The sequence below is a fragment of the Coregonus lavaretus genome (assembly GCF_964263955.1).
Source record: "Coregonus lavaretus genome assembly, chromosome: 13".
In the NCBI taxonomy this organism is placed as follows: Eukaryota; Metazoa; Chordata; class Actinopteri; order Salmoniformes; family Salmonidae; genus Coregonus; species Coregonus lavaretus.
Window position 1 is genome coordinate 45,728,500 of NC_140000.1, and position 20,432 is coordinate 45,748,931.

Consider the following 20,432-nt stretch of genomic DNA (forward strand, 5'->3'; position numbering starts at 1 on the left):
GCTAGAAGGGCCGTGGATCATATTGGATTGTTGTTCTAAATAGAGATGGCTAGGAGGGCCGTGGGTCATATTGGATTGTTGTTCTAAATAGAGATGGCTAGGAGGGCCGTGGGTCATATTGGATTGTTGTTCTAAATAGAGATGGCTAGAAGGGCCGTGGATCATATTGGATTGTTGTTCTAAATAGAGATGGCTAGGAGGGCCGTGGGTCATATTGGATTGTTGTTCTAAATAGAGATGGCTAGAAGGGCCGTGGATCATATTGGGTTGTTGTTCTAAATAGAGATGGCTAGGAGGGCCGTGGGTCATATTGGATTGTTGTTCTAAATAGAGATGACTAGAAAAGCCATGGGTCATGTTGGATTGTTGTTCTAAATAGAGATGGCTAGAATGGCCATGGGTCATATTGGATTGTTGTTCTAAATAGAGAGATGGCTAGAAGGGCCATGGGTCATATTGGATTGTTGTTCTAAATAGAGATGGCTAGAAGGACCATGGGTCATATTGGATTGTGTAGAAATGAGGTTCAGTGCTAGCCGCACGCTGCAGTAGGAAAGGCACACGCAGTCAGCCAATTCAATGCGCTGTCTCCACTCGACCGCTATACAACCGCATTCACTCATTAAACCAGGCACGCGCCTTGAAGCAAACGCGTCCCTACCTGTCAAACTCGATGCTTCTTGGCCGCAGGGAATGGATAGGTACCTGAACTACACATATTTTCATCTAAAATATTGAATCGGTCTCTGTTTCATTGATTAAATCTTACAAACCAATGCAAACAAGCATACCAAGTGCATCTTTTGTAATGAATATATCTAAAAAACTGCAAATTATTTCCTTCTCTTTGATTATGCTTAAGTTTCAATATATAGCCTTCAGTTGCGGTCAAATATATTGACAGCTTAGCACTATACAGAGTGAAATGGAGTAGAATGTTATGTGTGCTCTTTGTAAAACGGTTTGAATGTCTTCTTTTACCCTGTAGGCACTTGCATCTTACCACAGGTTAAACAAATTACACGTAGGCTAAACGAGAATAACTTTTCAAGCTTTACGTTTTTTCTTGTTATTGCAATTCACTTTATTTTCAGGCTTAAACCCTAAAGTTGTATATGAAAAAAAATATATATATATGCACTCACTAACTGTAAGTCGCTCTGGATAAGAGCGTCTGCTAAATGACTAAAATGTAAAAAAAATCTAAAATGTTAAAATGTAATTCAAAATCCTAATTTTGATGGTTTGTCAACGAAATAAGCCTGTTTAAATTACAAATAGGCATGGATTGTTTGTTTTACAGAATTGCACAATATATTAGAGGCTTCAAACACATAGTCAACTGATAGAATTCACTGTTATTTATACAGTTTTATTTACTAAAGTTGTTTTGTTGTTGAGTTTATTGTAAGGGATTTCATTGAGAGGATGGCATAGATGGACTGACGGAGTCATTGTCACAACTGGGACTTTTTCAAGTGGGGGTTTTGTGTGCTGGGCTGTAGCTTCATATTTGTCTCACCCTAATACGCACGCGCTTTCGCGCGGCAGCATTGAGCTGGTGCGCAACAGAACTGACTTGCATCATGAACGCTCCAACATTCATGACACGTCTCTGACGTATTATCAACACATTAAGTGTCCTCGGGCTAGAAACAGGCCTATTGGATTCTTGAGGAATCGATTTTACTATTGTTGTATTACTCTATTTTTATGTTAATACCTTTTATTACAGAATGGACCGTTTTTTTTACGCACATGGAGACGCGCGTAAAATGTGTGATACGGCATGAATTCGTTGGTGGAACTGTGCGTAAAATGGGTTAAAGTTCCATAAAAAAATGTAACAGAAATATATTTCATTCCCCCTGTGTTTCATCCCCCTATATCATTTCTCCCATCCCATCTCCAGTCAAAAACACACTGTAACTAAAAGTGAATGTAAAATGCAAACGTAAAAAAGTTTGAGGTACAAAAGGAAATACTAGAAAATGTTTTATTATGAGACTAGAGTGTAGAAAATATGGTTATAGGCTTTTCTCTTTTCAACCAACATGATATAAGTAAAGGCAGTGTAGAGCTGGCAGTATTGAAATATACAATGAATCGCCATTGTGCTCTGTTTGGACAATAGCTGCATAACCTTTGATCATCGTGAACTCCATGTACAATAACATGTATTTCCTATTAAATAAGACACATTGGTGCTAAAATAAAAACGTCGGAGTGTCAAACCCCTTCTTGAAACCTCATGGATCAATGACCATACACAGAATAGCCAGCTGCAGAGCATTATACAAATCTAAAATAGGCAAGAGGTAATAGCAACTTATCAATATAAATATATACAAAAGAAAACATCTAAAAAAATCTCTTTACATACAAAAATATCTTAATATATTTCAAAAACATGTTTGATATAGAATTTCATATAATAAAATCCGCACAATGGAAGCATTTTATAACTAAATGTCACAGGAGTTTACAAAGAAGGGTTGATGTTCTTTGATTGGATTAAGCATAGTTTGAGAACAACATTTTAAATAATGTTTTGTGTGTTGTTGTAAAATCACTTTTGAAATGTTGTTTTCATGGGCGAATGCACTGGAAGGTTGGATTCCCACGCTGTCAGACATGGAGAGCGCGTTTTCTTTTTAGTCCTTTGGTGCTTGGCTGAACACTGGCCTGCATGTCCGCAATTTCTCCGGTTGCAAGGCCGTTCCTTTAAGTGGACTGGGTCGTGGACGACCGGAGCAGAACGCCAGCTCAGTGCGTCTTGTTCTGGAGGGCGCGAGCTCCTCTGTGACCCTCCCGAGCGCATGCTGAGAGTATACATAATTCAATTGATCCATATTCCTATAATAACGAATAAGAAAAGGAGGTAAGTCATTCGTTCAGTTATTTTCTATTGATCTTGAAAACGTAATAATGCAAATATTCATTATAACAATGCATAATACAGTACTTGTATAATATGAATGATAGGCCATTATAAAAAACATTCTCACCTTATAGGCTACAGATGCTCAGAACCAGTTGGTGAAGTCCAGGAGTTCCTGCTCCTCGGGACTGAGGGGGTCGTAGGACCCCTCATCGGACGAGTAGGAGGACACTGGAGAGCCTGCCATGGAGTTCATCTCGTTGGGGTAGTTGTTGGGCGACAGGACCCCGGACTGAAACGCTGCGCTCACGGCGTCGTGCTCATCCAAAAGTTGCTGTAGTGCGCGAATGTACTCCACCGCCGACCGTAACGTTTCCACTTTGCTCATCTTCTTGTTGGCTGCGCCGTTGGGGACGTGTTCCCGGAGAGTGGCGAAGCCGTTGTTGACAAGTTTCACTCTGTTGCGCTCCCTCTCGTTCCGCCGCGCCACGGTGTGTGGCTGCTGCTGCGGCAGGCTGTACCCAAAGCCCGCAAAGTTCAGCCTCCGCTTGCATCTTAGCAGCTCCGGCGAGGATGAGCGCTGCCTCTTCACCTTGGATGCTGACTTGCCGCTCCCCTGGCTGCTGGTCGGGCTGAGCTGGATGCTCTGCGCTGCGGCAGCAAAGAAGCAGGAGGGCGGCATGAACTGCTGCTGGCTCACATTTATTTCCATCTTGGCTGTGATGTCCATTGGCAAGTATTGAAAAATAAAAAAGAAGAGTTGTAGAGAGTCTCAGAGTTCTTCTTTGGATTGTTCGGTAGCAGTGCGTCCTGCTCGTGGCGTTCACGTGTGGCTTAATACTCACTTTAGCCTTGTTTAATGGGCGGTCTTGTGGGCTTCTGCCTCGCACACTCCTCAGTCTGAACTGAGTCCTCAGAAAGGCTAGTAGCCGGGCTTATACACTGGCAGCCCCACGCGCTGGACCTGACCACGCCTCCTCCTCTCGCTAGTTGTATTCACCTTGGCTCCTGTTCTGTTGCAACGCGTACGCCGGACGCGTGCCACTTGAACCACTGAACAAACAGTCGCCAAAGCACAACTGGTTGCAGCATGCAGACTTCTTCCAGATGTCTTGAGAGTTTTGAGCAGTAATAGAATGTTACTTTTCATTCAACTATGCTTTGGGAATCTACCACCGGATCGCATGATTACTCGCGAAGGTTCCAAAATGCTCCTCATATAAAATGCATAAAAATAGAGCGTTCAGAAATGCACCTTATTAGCTAGATAAATAGAATTGTTTCATGGCGAATGAGAGACTGAGGTTCATAAAAGTTGGCCACAGTGTGAGAGAATATAAAATAAGACATAGATCGAAAGACAAAGAAGGTGTAATTTCATTTTATGCGTAAAATGAGTAAAACGTGTCCCTTTATGGGTGAATCAAACAACTTATGAACTTTTTTAGTATATATCACTTTTTAAAATAGCTTATATAAGCGAACCTATTAGGCTATCCTAGCTTTTTACGCATGCAGATAATCAATTTCCCAAGTGGACCGAAAAGTAGTGCTGAAAGGCAGCTCCCAAACTCCGGCAGACCTTAAAGGCGCTTATCAAAGATGATAAGATTTAGTTGTTTGCATTGTCTGTACATTCCATATGGGCAGTATACTATAAGGTATACCTTATAGACCCCATTGACTGTAAGTTGTTTGGAACACAGTCGGGTTGGCAAGCACAAGCAGACCCCACAGTCTTGGATGACCCACAGTTTATTGTTAACACTTTTACAACCGCATTTGAATGCTTCGTCTTTCGAAGAATGGAGCTTTGTCCAGCAGAGGCGAATTTTCCACTTTCATTAGGCTAGAGCTAATCATCACCATCGGAGAGGCGGAACGGAAGGGTAAATCTGAGCAGGGGCCGTAAGAAGGATTCGAGGATGTTTTGTGTATGATTTGATACACCCTATTTTGTTACAGTATAGACTCGACACAGTGTATTTCGACAATTTTGTTTTCTTTTAAAAGGCAGCATAATAGAACATGTCTTTCACTCAGAACAAAACCAACCGACTCCACTCATGGGGATGAGTGTGTGTGTGTGTGTGTGTGTATTTGAGGGGAGGGGGTAAATTGTGAACATTTTCTGTGTTGGCTGTGGCATTCAAAATCAAGCCTGCATTGAAGAACCCAGCCCCCACCAACTTTTCTTTTCTTTTTCCTCCCCTTTTTGGCACAGCAAGAGAGTTTAGAAAAGAAGCGTGGGTTCTATTCAGTTTCCCCCAGCCCCCTCGCCATCGTCGGCTTTCTGAAACCTATCTACCATGCCCTGTCAGTGCGGTTCCAGAGTCCAATTAGCGCTTTGTAAAGACTTTTTTCCACTGCAGATCTTCCAGAGGCAGGCAAAACGCTCCCTCTATTCGAAGGTTCCAGTCATAGCCGAGTGTAATAATTAATATGACATCTGGGCGCCCGAGTCTCCATTGAAACACCTCTGTCTTTCTGCTTTTGGAGTTCACTGAGACATCATAAACAAAACTCATAAGGGCCCATTTGTCCTGGGAAATAACCCCTATGTGATATGCGGGATTAATTTTCAATTTGTTAGCTGTTAAAACTAAATTGTGGTGTTTTTTTTTATATATACTGTGGTCGTTTGGGGTCGCCCATGGCACTGACTCTTCTTTGTATCATTTCTGCAGGTGCATTACAACAGAGCAGTCTTATAATAAAGTGAAAAGCCCCCACTGAATGCATTTAGAAGGTAAATACAAACACAGTGATCACGGTTATCAAAACTCTGATTTATCTTTACTAACAATTTCAATAAATGAATATGTCTAAATAAAAACGTTTGAAGGGCATAGCCTATATTCAGCTGCATGAACTATTCAAGTTTGCTAAACTAGAGTTTTTAGATGAAAGACCATATCTGAAATAAGACATTTGAAGTGGAGCGTGGTACAGTGTCGTCTAGCTAGCATATATTTTAAAAGTTTTGGACGTTTAAATTAAGCTTCTTTAAACATATATCTGATGCCTTTGGTGACGTATTTCAACATTTACTTTTGTGAAGTTTTACTGATTGAGTTGAAGAAAGGTGTTGTGCTATGCATTTTATTAATTCATGAGACCTGCCAAGAACATCTGGAGTGAATGGTAATGAACCATGCCATCACAAGGCATCTGAGCAATCTGAATCAATTTATCTCAGCAGTTAGCCTATTGAATAGATGCTGAACTGAATATTTATCTGAAATTCCCTACAGTCGACGTGGACAATCATCCAATCCTGTCTGTGGCCAGTGATGTGCAGCTGTTTAATGGGTCGTGACTACCTGTTCTGCTCTTTACACACACACACACACACACACACACACACACACGCACACACATACACACGCACACACGCGCACACACGCACACACACATTTTAAATACTTTATTTGAATCCACACATCACATTACCGGCACATCATAAAGGGTTCAAACATTTCAAAGGTCGTTGATGCAACAAAAAGCAACTTCTCCTCCGCATAGCTAGGCTGCCCATAAAGTCTGAAAAAGAGCAGTACCTAGCCAGTTGTTTGGCACACACACACTGAGAGAGAGAGAGAGAGAGAGAGAGAGAGAGAGAGAGAGAGAGAGAGAGAGAGAGAGAGAGAGAGATCACTGAAAAGAGCCGCTCTGCTGCAGTAAATATCCACATGCTGTTGTGTGCACTGAAATTACTCCACACTTCTGAGAATATGCCAACAAATGTAGGCCTTTCAAACATGTATGCCTAATATATTGGGTTCCTCACTTAAAGGGTCATATGGATCAGAAGGGCCTTGGGTCCTTAGACAGTATGGATGAGGTGAAACAGTAGGAAAATATTTTGTCTTGTACTGCACCACCCTCTAGAGGATTGACAGTGCTTCACCCAAATGCAACCCGATTAGTAACCACTTAATGGCAGTTGTACTGAGTTTTTAAACCTTTTGGTTTAATGCCCACAGCAGTCTACCACGTTATTATTTTATCTTACTGACACAATTTATCATTTACACTCATATAATATTCTGGAATTACTAGGCTACATGTGAATGTGACATTGGCTAAATTATGAACAATTGAATAATCAGCTAGGTGGGATTCAGTATTTGTGCATGAATACAAATGCAGGGATTATGTTATAATATAACATTGGCTGTTTAATTTTTTCTTTATTTCTCAGTACCTAACGATATATGTAGGATTACAATAAATATATCCACTTGACCATACGAATCGCAAATTACAAAACGCGTGAAGCTTGTGTCAAATAAGTTTCCGTACTTTTTTTGTCAAGTGTGCTTTGTTTAAGGAAAAGCGTATAAACCGGCACGTTTTACAGGTTCAGCTCAGCTTTCTGTTGTTTTTAATGGTTATGGTTAATAATAGTTATCACGCCAAATTTAAAAGCAGAAGCAAATATACGCTTTAACGAAGTTAACTACTTGACGTTTCTCTAACTTGCATTTGGATGGTGCAAATTGCATCTGTCTGTGTCCAGCTCAGCTGTCAAACTGTTATCTGTTGATATGCGGTCCTTGAGCTATGTTCAGCGTGTTAGTTTGGATTTCACTGGAACCCTTTTGCAATTTGTCTTGGTGATGCGGACAATGACTCGGTAAAGTGTCAGCAGCTAAACAATTATTCAGGGTTCTTTCCTTAGGTCCCATTTTTTCAGACATTGGCAATCCTTGCAAAAATGTGTGTAGTCTCAATGCTCACGGTGTTAGTGTATCCACCTCCTAGGGCCAGTTATACATATTGTAGGCGAACCAATGACATGTATCAACTTGTTTTTTTTATCAGTTATTTCCCCCTATGTGGCAACATATAAATCATTTTTCCGAAGTCATAGACTTCACTTGCCCATTCATTGTCCAGCTGTGCCTTTCTAGTCCCTGTACTGTAAATAGCAACTCCTGCTTTAGAGGGTCTCTGACTCATTCCCTCCAGTCACGATAAGAGGGCTAAGAGTGAAATAGTAGATGCCATAACAGTACTCTTATCACGTTCCTTGATCTTCAGCATATTTATCACAACATGTCTTATATCTATGGAAAGAGAATGTCCTGACTGTGACTGTACCCATGGCCTTGACACCAAAACCTTGACATTAACTGTGTTATTCTTTTTTAACAGCTGAATGAACTTATCGTGGGTGACACCAGTGGAAAGCTGCATGTGTACAAGAATGATGACTCCAAGCCTTGGATCACTAGAACATGTGTGGGCATGGTAAGTGGCTGCTTAGCGGGCATTTGATCACCCCTCTTTGAGTTTAAATGTCAGCACATTTAAGTACAACGATAGTGGCATAAAAGAGGGAATTTGAACACCACTGCCTATTGGTATTTTTGCAGATTTAGACAAATATTTAATGAGTTATCTTTTTTTGTTTCTTTTTTAGCTCACCTGTGTTGGTGTTGGAGACATCTGCAACAAAGGAAGGGTGAGTGTGCAAAAACTGTGTATAGTCCTCCAGTCAGATGAGGAATATTTGTGTGTAATTTTCCCCTTGCATCCAATGAGTGCTATCACTAACTATTCACTTATCCATCAGAACTTTATAGTTGCTGTGGGTGCAGAGGGATGGTTTCACCTGTTTGACCTGTCTGCAGTGGGTGGAGCCAAGTCAGATTCATCCAGCCAGCAGGAGGCGCTATTCTCTGATGACCAGAAGCCCTGCTTCTCTCAGCACATTCCTGCCAACACCAAAGTCATCCTTATTAGTGACATAGGTAACCGCTCTGTTCTGCACCCATTTCGTCCTAGATGTAGGCAACCTCAATGCAATTGACTGCTTCTGTTTTGACTGCTTTATTCTCAACCGTGTGTGTGTCTGTGTGTGTGTCTGTGTGTGTACACGCTTTGCAGATGGGGATGGGCGCAGTGAGCTTGTAGTGGGCTACACAGACCGTGTGGTGAGAGTGTTTCGCTGGGAGGAGCCCACCGATTCTTCAGACCTGGGCTCTGGACAGCTGGTTCTGCTGAAGAAGTGGCTTCTGGAGGGACAGGTAGGTCTATACACAAACATGGAATATGTCAATCAAAGACTGAAAAACTCCTGAGGGGTATCCTACGAAGTAATCTACTCAGGGTTTTCTAAAGCTTACCAGCTTCAGCTAGCTTTACATTCCAGCTCAGGCTTCATCCATACTACGACGGTGGATATTGTTTGTCCGCCTGCCACTGACTCTAGCAGGCTTGTAACTGCACATGCATGTTGCTCATGGCTAGTCGAACGCCAAACTCTTCATTGAGACAATGCTGAAACATTAATCCATGAATGAGTCAGTGCCACATTTTCATTTGTTCGGTAAATAAAAATGAAAGAAAAGTTATTTTGCGAATGCAGCAGGCTATGGTTTGAAATAGGCTTTTAGAAGTGCTGTCTTTATTTTCTAACTTATCGTTAATGCCGTCTTTGGTGTGCTATCAATGCACAAGCAGCTTTTTTCCCACTCCGATTGATATTTCTTATTTATTAAGTCATACAAAAGTGTTACATTGCGTGAAGTTTAAAATGCATTCTATCATTACTAAATGTGTAATATGATATATTTTAACATTACTATTTTGTAACACACAATCTTTGCAAGAGGGAAGGAATCTGATTTACAGTAATTGGTCCTCAACTCGCGGCTCAGTCATTTCATTCAGGGTAAGTGGAGTTAGCCATGAGTTAGCCTGCCATGTAACAGGTTCCTTCTGAAGGATTCGTTGCCATAGAAATTTACCTGGCTAAAAGGTGATCCACTTTCTTATGACCAGTTAACCTGAGTTGAACTCAGAGTTGACCAAAGTTAACTCACTAACTCCTCAAACCTGCTTCGTAGGATACCCCTCTGGCCCTACATATAAACCACACAAAATACTGGATGATTTCACATCCTGTACAGTGTACACCCTACTATTTCTAATCCATGATTTCCTCCTGTGACAGGTGGACAGCCTGTCAGTGAACCCTGACCCAGAGGGTCTTCCTGAACTGATGGTGTCCCAGCCTGGCTGTGACTATGCCATCCTGCTGTGCACATGGACACAACAGGGCTTCTCTGAGGCGGGGCCTGGGGAGGAGGCCCCACCCACTCCTGGCAGGTACAGACCACTGGACATGCAGAGGACCTATTGCATATATTGATACATACAGTACACAGTAGTAGACATGTAACATAGCTTTGGCTGTCTAATGATAGATAAGCTGTGCCAGTTCATGTTGGTATCGTCCTGTGTTTGTAATGTGTCTTTCACAGCGAGGGTCCCGCCAGAGACGTCATTCTGCATCTGACCACTGGTCGGATCCACAACAAGAACGTCTCCACTCATCTCATCGGGAGCATAAGCAGAGGCTCTAAAGGAGACTCCTCTAAATGCGGCCTGTTTGCCCTCTGCACTCTAGATGGTAAGCGTCTTAGTTAAGTTGTTCAGAAGAGCACCGCTGCGTCATTCACTAATTACACCACTGACCTTTTGTACTCAGTCCGTCTCATAACGGAATCCTAATGAGGATGTGTTCAGATAGGACATGTTAACAACACGGCAGTCAATTATCTTCTAAAATAATGAGCGACATTTTTTACATTTATGTAGTTCTGTCCTTGAGCTGTTGTCTATTAATGTTCTGTATTATGTCATGTTTCATGTTTTGTGTGGACCCCAGGAAGAGTAGCTGCTTTTGCAACAGCTAATGGGGATCCTAATAAAATACCAAAAATCATAACCTCACTGGGCTCAGCAAAAAAAAAAAGAGGTACTTCCACTCTGCTGTTATGTGAGTTTTTCATAGTGATGATGAGCAGATCGAAGGTTTATATGACTTGTCGTTGTGGAGATACCTGGCTGATCTGTTTATCTCAAAAGCAATGACCCTGTATATTAATCCTCCTTATAGAACCTGAACATGTCTGACAGGCAGTGTATCTGCCAGCTCACAGAGCTGCCTAGCCTGCTCCGCTGCCCCCTTAAGGTGAAAAGGAAGACCATTCTTACTCTCACCAATTAATGTTTTTAACAAGGTCACTCAGAACTAGGAAAGGCATGTAGAAGGGAGGGAGGTGTTGTGGGTCTGTGTTACCAGAGGAGACTGGTTTGTTGTAGTTGAGCAGGCTGAGCAGGCTGAGGGCCTTGTGAGCTCCTGGAGAGACTATCAATATTTAAAGAAGAGGGGAACCAATATGATTATCTTACTAGAGAGTCTGGGCCAGTCACAGATACGCTAATAATGATGCTGCAAGAGATGGCTTGACATGCCTGTGTGACCTAATTAGGATCAACGTTTGAGGAATGTTGAGGGAATAGTGAAATGTAACCACATCATATTTCAGCCATTTTATTTAAACAATTCTACATTTAAGGTTGGAAAAACAGGTGACTTATGATGTTGCAGTTTAAATTGAAGACGATTTTTCCAAGTATTTGGATTTAGATTCAAAGCTTGTTGGTGTTTGCAGGAGAGATTGAGTGACATAAATGGTGTTGAATAAAGGTTACCTTCAATTTTGCCCTATTTCCTTGCTTCGAACTCAGGGATGGAGACATTTAGATGACTTTGCTGGTGTCTATCACTCAGAGTGCTGCTATAACCATAAAAATAATTCATTCCATTTCTATGGCTTTTATGTTTTCCTTAACCCTGTGAGAACCAGTGATCTGCAGGTCATGGGTTGTTTAAGTTCTGTGTTTTTTCTCAGACTGTTGTATTATATGCAGTTTAAACAATACTCTTGATGCCATTAACAATATTAAGCATAAAATGTTAGTCATTTTAGTATGTGAATTGTGTGTTTTTCTGTTCCAGGCACACTGAAACTGATGGACAGTTCAGAGCAGTTGAAGTGGTCAGTGCAGGTGGCTCACCAGCTCTTTGCTCTGCAGAAGCTGGACGTCACAGTGAGTTAACAAACACAATATACGTTTTTATAGTGACTGTCTGTGCCCGTGTGGTTTTTGACATTGTGACTGTGCCTCTGTCTTCAGGGCGACGGCAGAGAGGAGGTGGTGGCGTGTGCCTGGGATGGTCAGACCTACATCATCGACCACAACCGCATGGTGGTGCGGTTCCAGTTTGACGAGAACGTCAATACTTTCTGTGCAGGTGAGATCTCATTCTGAACCACTCATTCCTGTCAGATCCCTCACCTATGTACACCTGATTTACGTGATGACTAAGCAAATGATATAGACAGTATTAGTACAGTTTCCAGCTCATGTCACCATTAGATGGCAGTATTGGACTTCAGGCTCACATAAACAAGCTTCATCGTCTGGATCTCCGTCTATCTTGCTCTCTGTCAAATGCTGTCTCTCCAATTTCTGCACGAGCCCCAGTGCCTCTCTGAGAGCAGAGCGAGATCATATTGTTATCTAATACGAGGATTAAAGAAATGGCCAAGATAATCGAATCAAAAAAATTAAATAATGTCATATGCTTCGTAAACAACAGGTGTAGAGTAACAGAGAAATGCTTACTTACGGGCGCTTTCCAACAGCGCAGAGAATAGAAAGTAAAGAATAATAACACAAGGAATAAATGCAGAATGTGTAACGATGAGGCTATGTTGGAGCTACAGACAGGACTTCAAGCACACTGCCTGCATTCTACAGTGCTATCAGAGTCAGTGTGTGAACAACACACACTCAGGGGTCATCCATGCTTTGTCTCTGTGGTCATTGGAGTGCATTAGCTCAGCCTCACCACTGTTGGCATTGCTTGAGAAACACGCGTTATTATAGGCCAGTGTCCACTAAAAACTGCATCGTTGATTAAGGGCTTGTAAGTAAGCATTTCATGGTAAGGTCTGCACCTATTATATTTGGCGCATGTAACAAATAACATCTGATTTTATTTATTTGATTTGAACAATCCCATTTCAAAGCATCTCCTATTGTCACTGAATGTATATTTTACTGTAATGACTAGTGCCTGGAGTTTTTCCTGATTAGGACATGTGATTAGGGAAAACTCAGGCCCCTAGTCATGGAATATTTGCTTATGTCCATTCAAAATGGCCTTCTTCCCTGTGGTTGTCTGATCAGCCTTACATTTTGGTGTTTAACAGGTCAGTACACTTGTAAGGATGGCAAGAACAGCCCCTGTCTGGTGTACGTCAGCTTCAACCACAAGATTTATGTTTACTGGAGGGTGGAGCTGGAGCGCATGGAGCCCACCCACCTCCTTAGGGTCCTGGAGGAGAGGCCAGAGTTCAAGGCCCTGCTGGAGCAACTGGGAGTGGGTGAGTTGGAGTTAAACAACAATGTAAACCTAAAAGCTACTCGCACTCAAACCATATCAAGAAAAAATGAAGTAGGTCTAACCTCATCCCCAGGCTCATTACTAGGGAGAGCCAACAGGTGGACTAAGTAGGTCGAAATACAAAAATGATTTAAAATGTAATTTAATTAGACAGCAGCACCAGGTAGAACGCTCCTGGGTTTGCCTGTCCACCATTTTGTTTAGTTCCCCATTAACTCAGCTATTACTACCTGACACATAAACAGTGCATCTACAGTTCTGTGTTCATGTACTCTAACTCAACTCGTCCAAATGTATGTGAAGCCTGTCCCTGCCAGCAGACTGTTGTTCTGATGCGTGACTGGAGTATTTCTAGAGGCAGGGGCTGTAATCCAGGGGACCACTCTCTCTTCATCTCTCTCTCTCTCTCTCTGCCTCTCTTCTTCGCTCTCTCTATCCCAGGGGAATTCTCTCTCAGCAGGCTAGCAACACTGTCAAAGGGCTGCCCAGATTCACAAACACATCACACACGCACACACACCCTCGCACGCACACACGCACACACGCACTGAGGGACACATACAGAGAATTCATCACACAGCTGCTCATTATAGGATGTGGGTGGAAATACCCAGGACAGACTGGGGATATATATTATACGTATATATTGTGAAAAGAGAGAAATAGTAATGGTGTCTTTTTGTAGGCACTCTGCCATGGTTAGTTGGGAAAAGCCTATTGGCAAATGAAAGGAGTTTTTGTAGGGTTTTTGGATAAACGCAGAAAATAAAGTCAGTGGTCAACACAGGCTTAAGAGATCTTATACGTTTTGTTCTATGAGATAATCTTCATCAGCTAATGTCACTTTTTGTGAATTCTGAAGCATTTATGTAATTTAAAAAAGCATGTAAAGCACAGTAAATGTTTCGTAATTCATAAAGGTCATGTTAACTGACTGATGAATGAATGAATGAATGAATGAATGAATGAGTGAATGAATGAATGAATGACTGATACTATCTCATAGAACAAAACGTATAGGAACTCCTAAGCCTGTGTTAACCTCAGACCTTATTTTCGGCGTTTATCCCAAAACTCCCTTCTTTCCCCATTCATTTCTCCCATAGAAACGAACCAGAGGTAACTCATTTCCGGTTTTTAGGACTACATGCTGTCGAGTCTATTCATGCTTAGCTTTCTGCTCCATGAGCACCATCTCCATCTGTCCCTGGCCTGTCCCACTAATGAATGACATAGACTGCACTACATAATACAGTATCTAGCTTCCTGTCTGTTTATGTTTGTGTTGCATATGCATGTACTGTGTGAGTGTGCATGTGTACTATACTCTGTCTGCTCTGCATGGCCCTCTCTGTAGGAGCCAGTAGCTGCTGTGCTCACAGAGTGACAGATGGTCCAGCTACCTGACACCAGTGGAGGCTGCTGAGGAGAGAACGGCTCATAATAATGTCCGGAACAGAGCAAATGGAATGGCATCAAACACCTGGAAACCATGTTTGATGTAGTTGATACCATTCCACTGATTCCACTCCAGTCATTACCACGAGCCCATCCTCCCCATTTAAGGTGCCACCAACCTCCTGTGCCTGACACTGACAGCTTCTATATAAACACTGCCATCCTGGCTACAGGGCAGACACGCTGTTGAACTGTCTCCTGTTTCGACAACACAATGACGCACTAGCAGGGCAAATCAATTTGGCCCACAGAAATCATTAATCCGTACTTGAATCCCTTAATTAGCCTCTTGATTGAATCAAAGGTCCGGTGAGCTGACTGCTTGCCTAAATGCATAAATGCAGGCTCTCACAGATTGCTTTTTTCCCCCCAATGTTTTTATTGTTGTTTTTGATTATATAGTCTGCAGATAGCCATTTTAGGTAGGCCTTATTCATAAAAGAAAATGACTGATGACAGATATCCTAACGGCAACTAAGCCTAGTAGCTTCCTGTTCCTGCAGCGTGTGTTAATAATTGAGCCTCTGGGTGTGTTGGTGCTCCTCGCTGCGATTTCAGAGAACTGTTACCTAACTCATCATGAGACACATAGTGGTCATGGAGACCGAGGGCTGAAGAGGGAGAGGGGTTAGGGACAGAGGGAGAGAGAGAGCGAGGGGGTAGGGAGAGAGAGAGGGGGGGGGGGTTGGGAGAGAGAGAGGGAGGGAGGGGAAAGGGGGTTGGGAGAGGGAGGGGAAAGGGGGTAGGGAGAGAGGGGGTTAGGAGAGAGCGAGGGAGGGGAAAGGAGGTAGAGAGAGAGAGCGAGAGAGAGGGGGTTGGGAGAGAGCGAGGGAGGGGAAAGGGGTAGGGAGAGAGAGATAGTGATGTTAGTGTGGAAGAAAGAGAGGGGGAGAGGGCAATATAGGGTTTGGAAGAGAGAGGGAGTGAGGGAGAGGCTCAAAGAGAGGGAGATGTTAGAGAGAGAAAAAGAGCGACAGACGAGATCTACTGAAGCTAGAGAGAGGGAGGTCCTTCTGGCTAAACCCAGCTAGCAGTGTGACATCAGCTTATTGCTGATAGATAGCGCTGCCTGTGTGTTTGTAGCTGTCGCCTGTCACCAAGTCTGAGTTCCACACACAATGGTACACATCTTCACCCACCCCCATCACAAATAACAACCAAACACATCCCCCTTCTCTGACTCTGTCGACAGAACTGAGATATTATATATGAGTCATTTGCTTAATAACAAGGAAGGGGGTAAAGTAAATGTAGCTATGGTGTGTTTTATGTTGTCTATCTAGAAGCTTCTTTTCTCTGACTTCACACTGTGTGAGAATGCAGGATTATTATGGCTGTTGCTGTACAGGTAAAAGCAAGGTGTCGTGAGGAGAGAGGGATATTTGTTATACCTGTGGGGACTTTTATCTCTCTCTGCTTGTGTTTATTTCAGCAGTAAATGAATAGACTGAGTGTCTTCTCAGCGGTGTTGCCATGCAGATGGTATTTACATTGTACCACCACTCCCAGGTGTTTTACTGTTGCAAACTAAAACATTTATGTTAAGTGAACCTGTGTACCTGTCTGCAGTATGTCATTACTATGTAAATATGTGTTTTAACAACACTTATAAAGTTGTACCCTCAACAAGAAAGCGAGGACATGCAGCTACTACATACTACCTGTGTGCATCTCTTGATTTAACATCCTGCCCTAATGCATTTTCATGAAGGGGCGAGCTACGTGAATGGTCCATCCGTAATGCATGCCATCCTGCTTCTGCATGATGATGTCACACTTTCTGCTTTGCCTTCACTAAGCAACCATTGTCATGCTTTCTAAACTCCCCAGTCTAAGTGAATGCAGGTAGAAGAGCTTCACAGAGCAGCAGGGAGCTCCTGCATTGGCTCAGCTGTGATTTATTATTCATCTAAAACAGTGCTCTCATCTACATTTCATAACCCACTCTGACTCAACCCCACTAAAGACAGAGTTGAATACAGAGCAGTCCCAGCTCCCTCAGAGGGATTCGAACCTGTAACCTTTAGATCAGAAGGCTCCCATACCGCCAGAGGACAGACGGGTCATATGATCAGTATCTGATCAAAGATCAAGGGTCATGGCCATCATTTGTGTCTCTGACAGACGCCGAGGACACGGAGGCCGTGAGAGAACTGGTGGGAGACACGCTGTATGGACACTTGCTGAAGAAGCTGGCCGGATAAAAAAAACATGACCCTCACCTCTCCCCCCCCCTCTCTTTTTCTCCTCATTAATGTAAATACTCTGAATAAAGGCTGAATCACACACTGACTGTTAGTTGTCTCATGTTTTTGGTAGAATCCTATTATGAAACGTGTCTGTTTTGCCTAGCTCAGCTTGTATCTATTTCATGCTGTCTCACTGTCTCAGATCTCCCCTCTGGCATAGTTATTTGTATTCCATGCACCAGACTAGTTTAGAAATAGGGTCTAGAAGACACATTGAAGTGATATATGCTCATGGATATGGGTACGCAGACCCACGAGCCACTGCGGCCCCTCATGATGAGTTCAGTTTTTTTGTGGCCCCCACCCCCATCAAAGTTGCCCATCCCTGCCCTAAGGCAATGTGCTAGTTTGACAGAGTTAATGTAGCGATAGGTTCAACCACCAATATTAATTCCCGGCTTTTGATCTTGTAAGTTATCCCAAATGTCAACCATTTTAGTCCGATTCTTTCTGTCTTTTTGTTCTGTAATCGTTGATCCTCAAAAATCTGGAGTGGTACTGATGTTACATAATACTAACAGCGTTATGTAACTTGACCATCACCGTGGCAGCAAGACTGTACTCTTGTTTGTCAGTTATGTATTGCAGAGGACTTCTAAGTAGAGGCAACAAGTAAACACTAGCTGACTGCTGGATGGGTCTATAGGGGAATTCCCCTGTCTCCCAAAGGGAAGATCCTATATCAGGCTCTAGTCTGTCTACTCTGGTTCTCATGCATTATAAATGTGGAGGACTCAGTGGCTGCCCAAAGTGTGTGTGGGGGACTCTTAGTGAGAAAGTGTGTGTGCGCGAGCGTGTGTGTGTCTACACTCTGGGCTCAGGTGTCTCTTGTGTAGCATGCTCTGGAGCTCTCCTGCCCTTGAGATGATGGGTCAAGGCCCTGCAGTGCTGTATGTACCAAAGCTCAGGGACACATTTTTCATCTGTTTAGTTTCACTTCTCCAGGTTAGAAGTTACATACAGGTAGCTGCCAAAATAAGGGAAACCCTTGTAAATGACGGATACGAAGTGTATTGAAAGCAGGTGCTTCCACACCGGTGTGGTTCCTGAGTGAATTAAATGTTTAACATCCCATCATGTTTAGGGTCATGTATAGATATGCTGGGCAGGCCATTATGTTGGCCACCGTCGTGCCAAGGTGCATTGATGCTGTTCTGGCTTGTGGTGGCCCATGCCCTATTAAGACACTTTATGTTGGTGTTTCATTTATTTTGGCAGTTACCTGTACGTTCATTAAGGTATTTAATGAACCGGCGATGGGAACTGTAGAATGACGTGTGTTCTTTGTCCTCCTTCCTCCCTGTTAATCATTATATTAATGGGTCTTGCCAGGCTGTTCAACAAGTTATGTGATCATGTTTTTAAGTTGATCGTTGCTCCCATTACTGTGGCATGAGAAATACAACGCTGATATATGCCCTTATATGTAGCCGGCCCATTGGTCAGCAGAATTCCTATCAGCTTTGTCGAGACTTGTTCCTGTTTTGACCGTTAATGGTCAAACGGTTGGCACGTCAGTGTGTCACGCTGGTTCCCAGGACCTGTGTCTCTGTGCGTCAACACTGAAGGGACAGCAAAACACTGCCTTCTATAACTGGTTTCCACTTGAGCTCGACATTTGACTCCATCTGCCGACTAAGGCTTCTGACTGCAGTCCAAGTACTTGCTACCTTATGTGGTTATTCAGTATATAAAATCTTCGAATGTTATGTTCTTAAGTGTTTGTCTGTCTACTTTATGTAGACGTGTGTCAAGCCCCAGAAAATAGAGTAATGTCAAGACAAGCAATCGGTTCCATATTTAATTATTTCCCACATAGGACACCCCTGGCCTGGTATAATAAATGCAACATGGAGGAGTGGGATGGATCCTGTGTGAATTTGACCTTTGCCCTGATATTTCTCCGAAGCAGTCAGGCTTGATGTTACACTATCTAATACAGAAGCAGCAGACGGATGACCCTGGGAACTGACCCCCCAAGGGTAATGTCCCCGCAGGCAGTGTGTGTGTGTTTGTGTATATTTAAGAAAAGGAGCTATTCTTTTCTCCACTCTCCTGTAGTTTTTACAGTTATATTCATAGTCAGCGTTGACATCTGTTTAGTTTCACTTGTCCAGGTTAGAAGTTAGAACTTGTCACATACGTTCATTAGGGAATTTAATGAACCGGCGATGGGAACTGTAGAATGACGTGTGTTCTATGTCCTCCTTCCTCCCTGTTAATCATTATATTAATGGGTCTTGCCAGGCGGTTCAACAAGTTTTGTGATTATGTTTTTATGTTGATCGTTGCTCCCATTACTGTGGCATGAGACAAACAACACTTTTTTTTGACTGTGTGTAATGGATGAAGGACTTTTGTCTCAGAGATAGAGAATGTTATCATTTTAATGTGCTTCCACAGAGCATGGCTACCGGGTTAATGTAATCATAGGAAGGTTGAACAACTGTGATGAAACAGAATGGTGAGGCTATCATCAGAGCCGGGGTCTATGAAAACTAACAGCATGACGTTTCTAAACACCCCCTACAGGTGATTGGCCTATAATGGATGCATTTGTATAATTTTAAATGAAGGATAATCATGGAATATACAAAACATTTTGTCTGCTGTTATTGAAGTTGCTTTGCAGCATGTCATTTGATTTACACTACATAATATCATTTTGGGCAAATTATCAACAGCTATAATGATCTTAGAAGAAAGGGGTACATTTAATTTCATTACAAATTATAATACAAATTATAATAATGAAGTTATAATTGAAGTTAAAGCTGAAGGGGAAAAAAATCTGATATGGAGTTGAAGGCATTAGGCTATAAGAGCTTTATCCAACATAAAAGGGTTTGGAAAAATTTCCCTTTGAGTCCATCTAAGCTCAAAGACATGGCTAAAAATATGTACTGTAGGAAATAGCATCTTCTCTATGACTGAAAAGAAAATCGTCCTATTCTGAAAACTGACAGCCACCCCTCGTACAAACAGCCTTTACGGAAGAACCACATGAACTTCACATGTGACCTTGTGTTGTCACATGTTATCACATTAACTTAACATATGTGTAAATGTGATCACATGTGAAATGTTCCAAAAACACATGATTTCACATGTGAAATTTCATGTGAAATCATGTGATTTTTCACATGTCAAATCATTATTTTTTTCTGTAAGGGAGTATCCCCCTCAAATCCTTCACTTTCGCCATCAGGTCACTCGGTTGTCATGACAGTCTCCTCACACGGCTAATAGTATAGAGTGGTTAATAATAATAATAATAATGATATGCCATTTAGCAGACGCTTTTATCCAAAGCGACTTACAGTCATGTGTGCATAAATGTTTACGTATGGGTGGTCCCGGGGATCGAACCCACTACCCTGGCGTGCTCTACCAATTGAGCTACCGAGGTTGGCTGCGGGTCAATCTGCCCAGATAGCACGTGACACTAAAGAAGCCCCCCTTCCCTCCCGTCCTTCACCCTGGTCACTAGGACTGGGACTGATTCATGTTCCAGTTCAGCCATCATTGTCCCTTCAAGGTCTCTGCTCTATCAAACACTGTATATCTCTAT

The 20,432-nt window shown here is 42.5% G+C and overlaps 1 protein-coding gene and 1 pseudogene across 2 annotated transcripts; one reads left to right on the forward strand and one right to left on the reverse strand.

The window, feature by feature from the left end:
- Positions 1 to 3,026: 3,026 nt before the first annotated feature.
- On the reverse strand, positions 3,027 to 3,611 carry ascl1a (achaete-scute family bHLH transcription factor 1a; the record flags this gene model as incomplete). The annotated part of the gene is made up of 1 exon (XM_084174064.1): positions 3,027 to 3,611. The coding sequence occupies one exon, from the start codon at positions 3,609 to 3,611 to the stop codon at positions 3,027 to 3,029; it is 585 nt and encodes a 194-aa protein (XP_084030190.1).
- Positions 3,612 to 7,304: 3,693 nt separating this feature from the next.
- On the forward strand, positions 7,305 to 16,828 carry LOC311139213 (KICSTOR complex protein ITFG2-like; annotated as a pseudogene). The gene is made up of 11 exons: positions 7,305 to 7,520; positions 8,042 to 8,137; positions 8,310 to 8,351; positions 8,463 to 8,640; positions 8,777 to 8,916; positions 9,846 to 10,000; positions 10,156 to 10,304; positions 11,700 to 11,791; positions 11,879 to 11,996; positions 12,961 to 13,134; positions 16,737 to 16,828. The product of its transcript is annotated as a KICSTOR complex protein ITFG2-like (transcript).
- Positions 16,829 to 20,432: the final 3,604 nt, after the last annotated feature.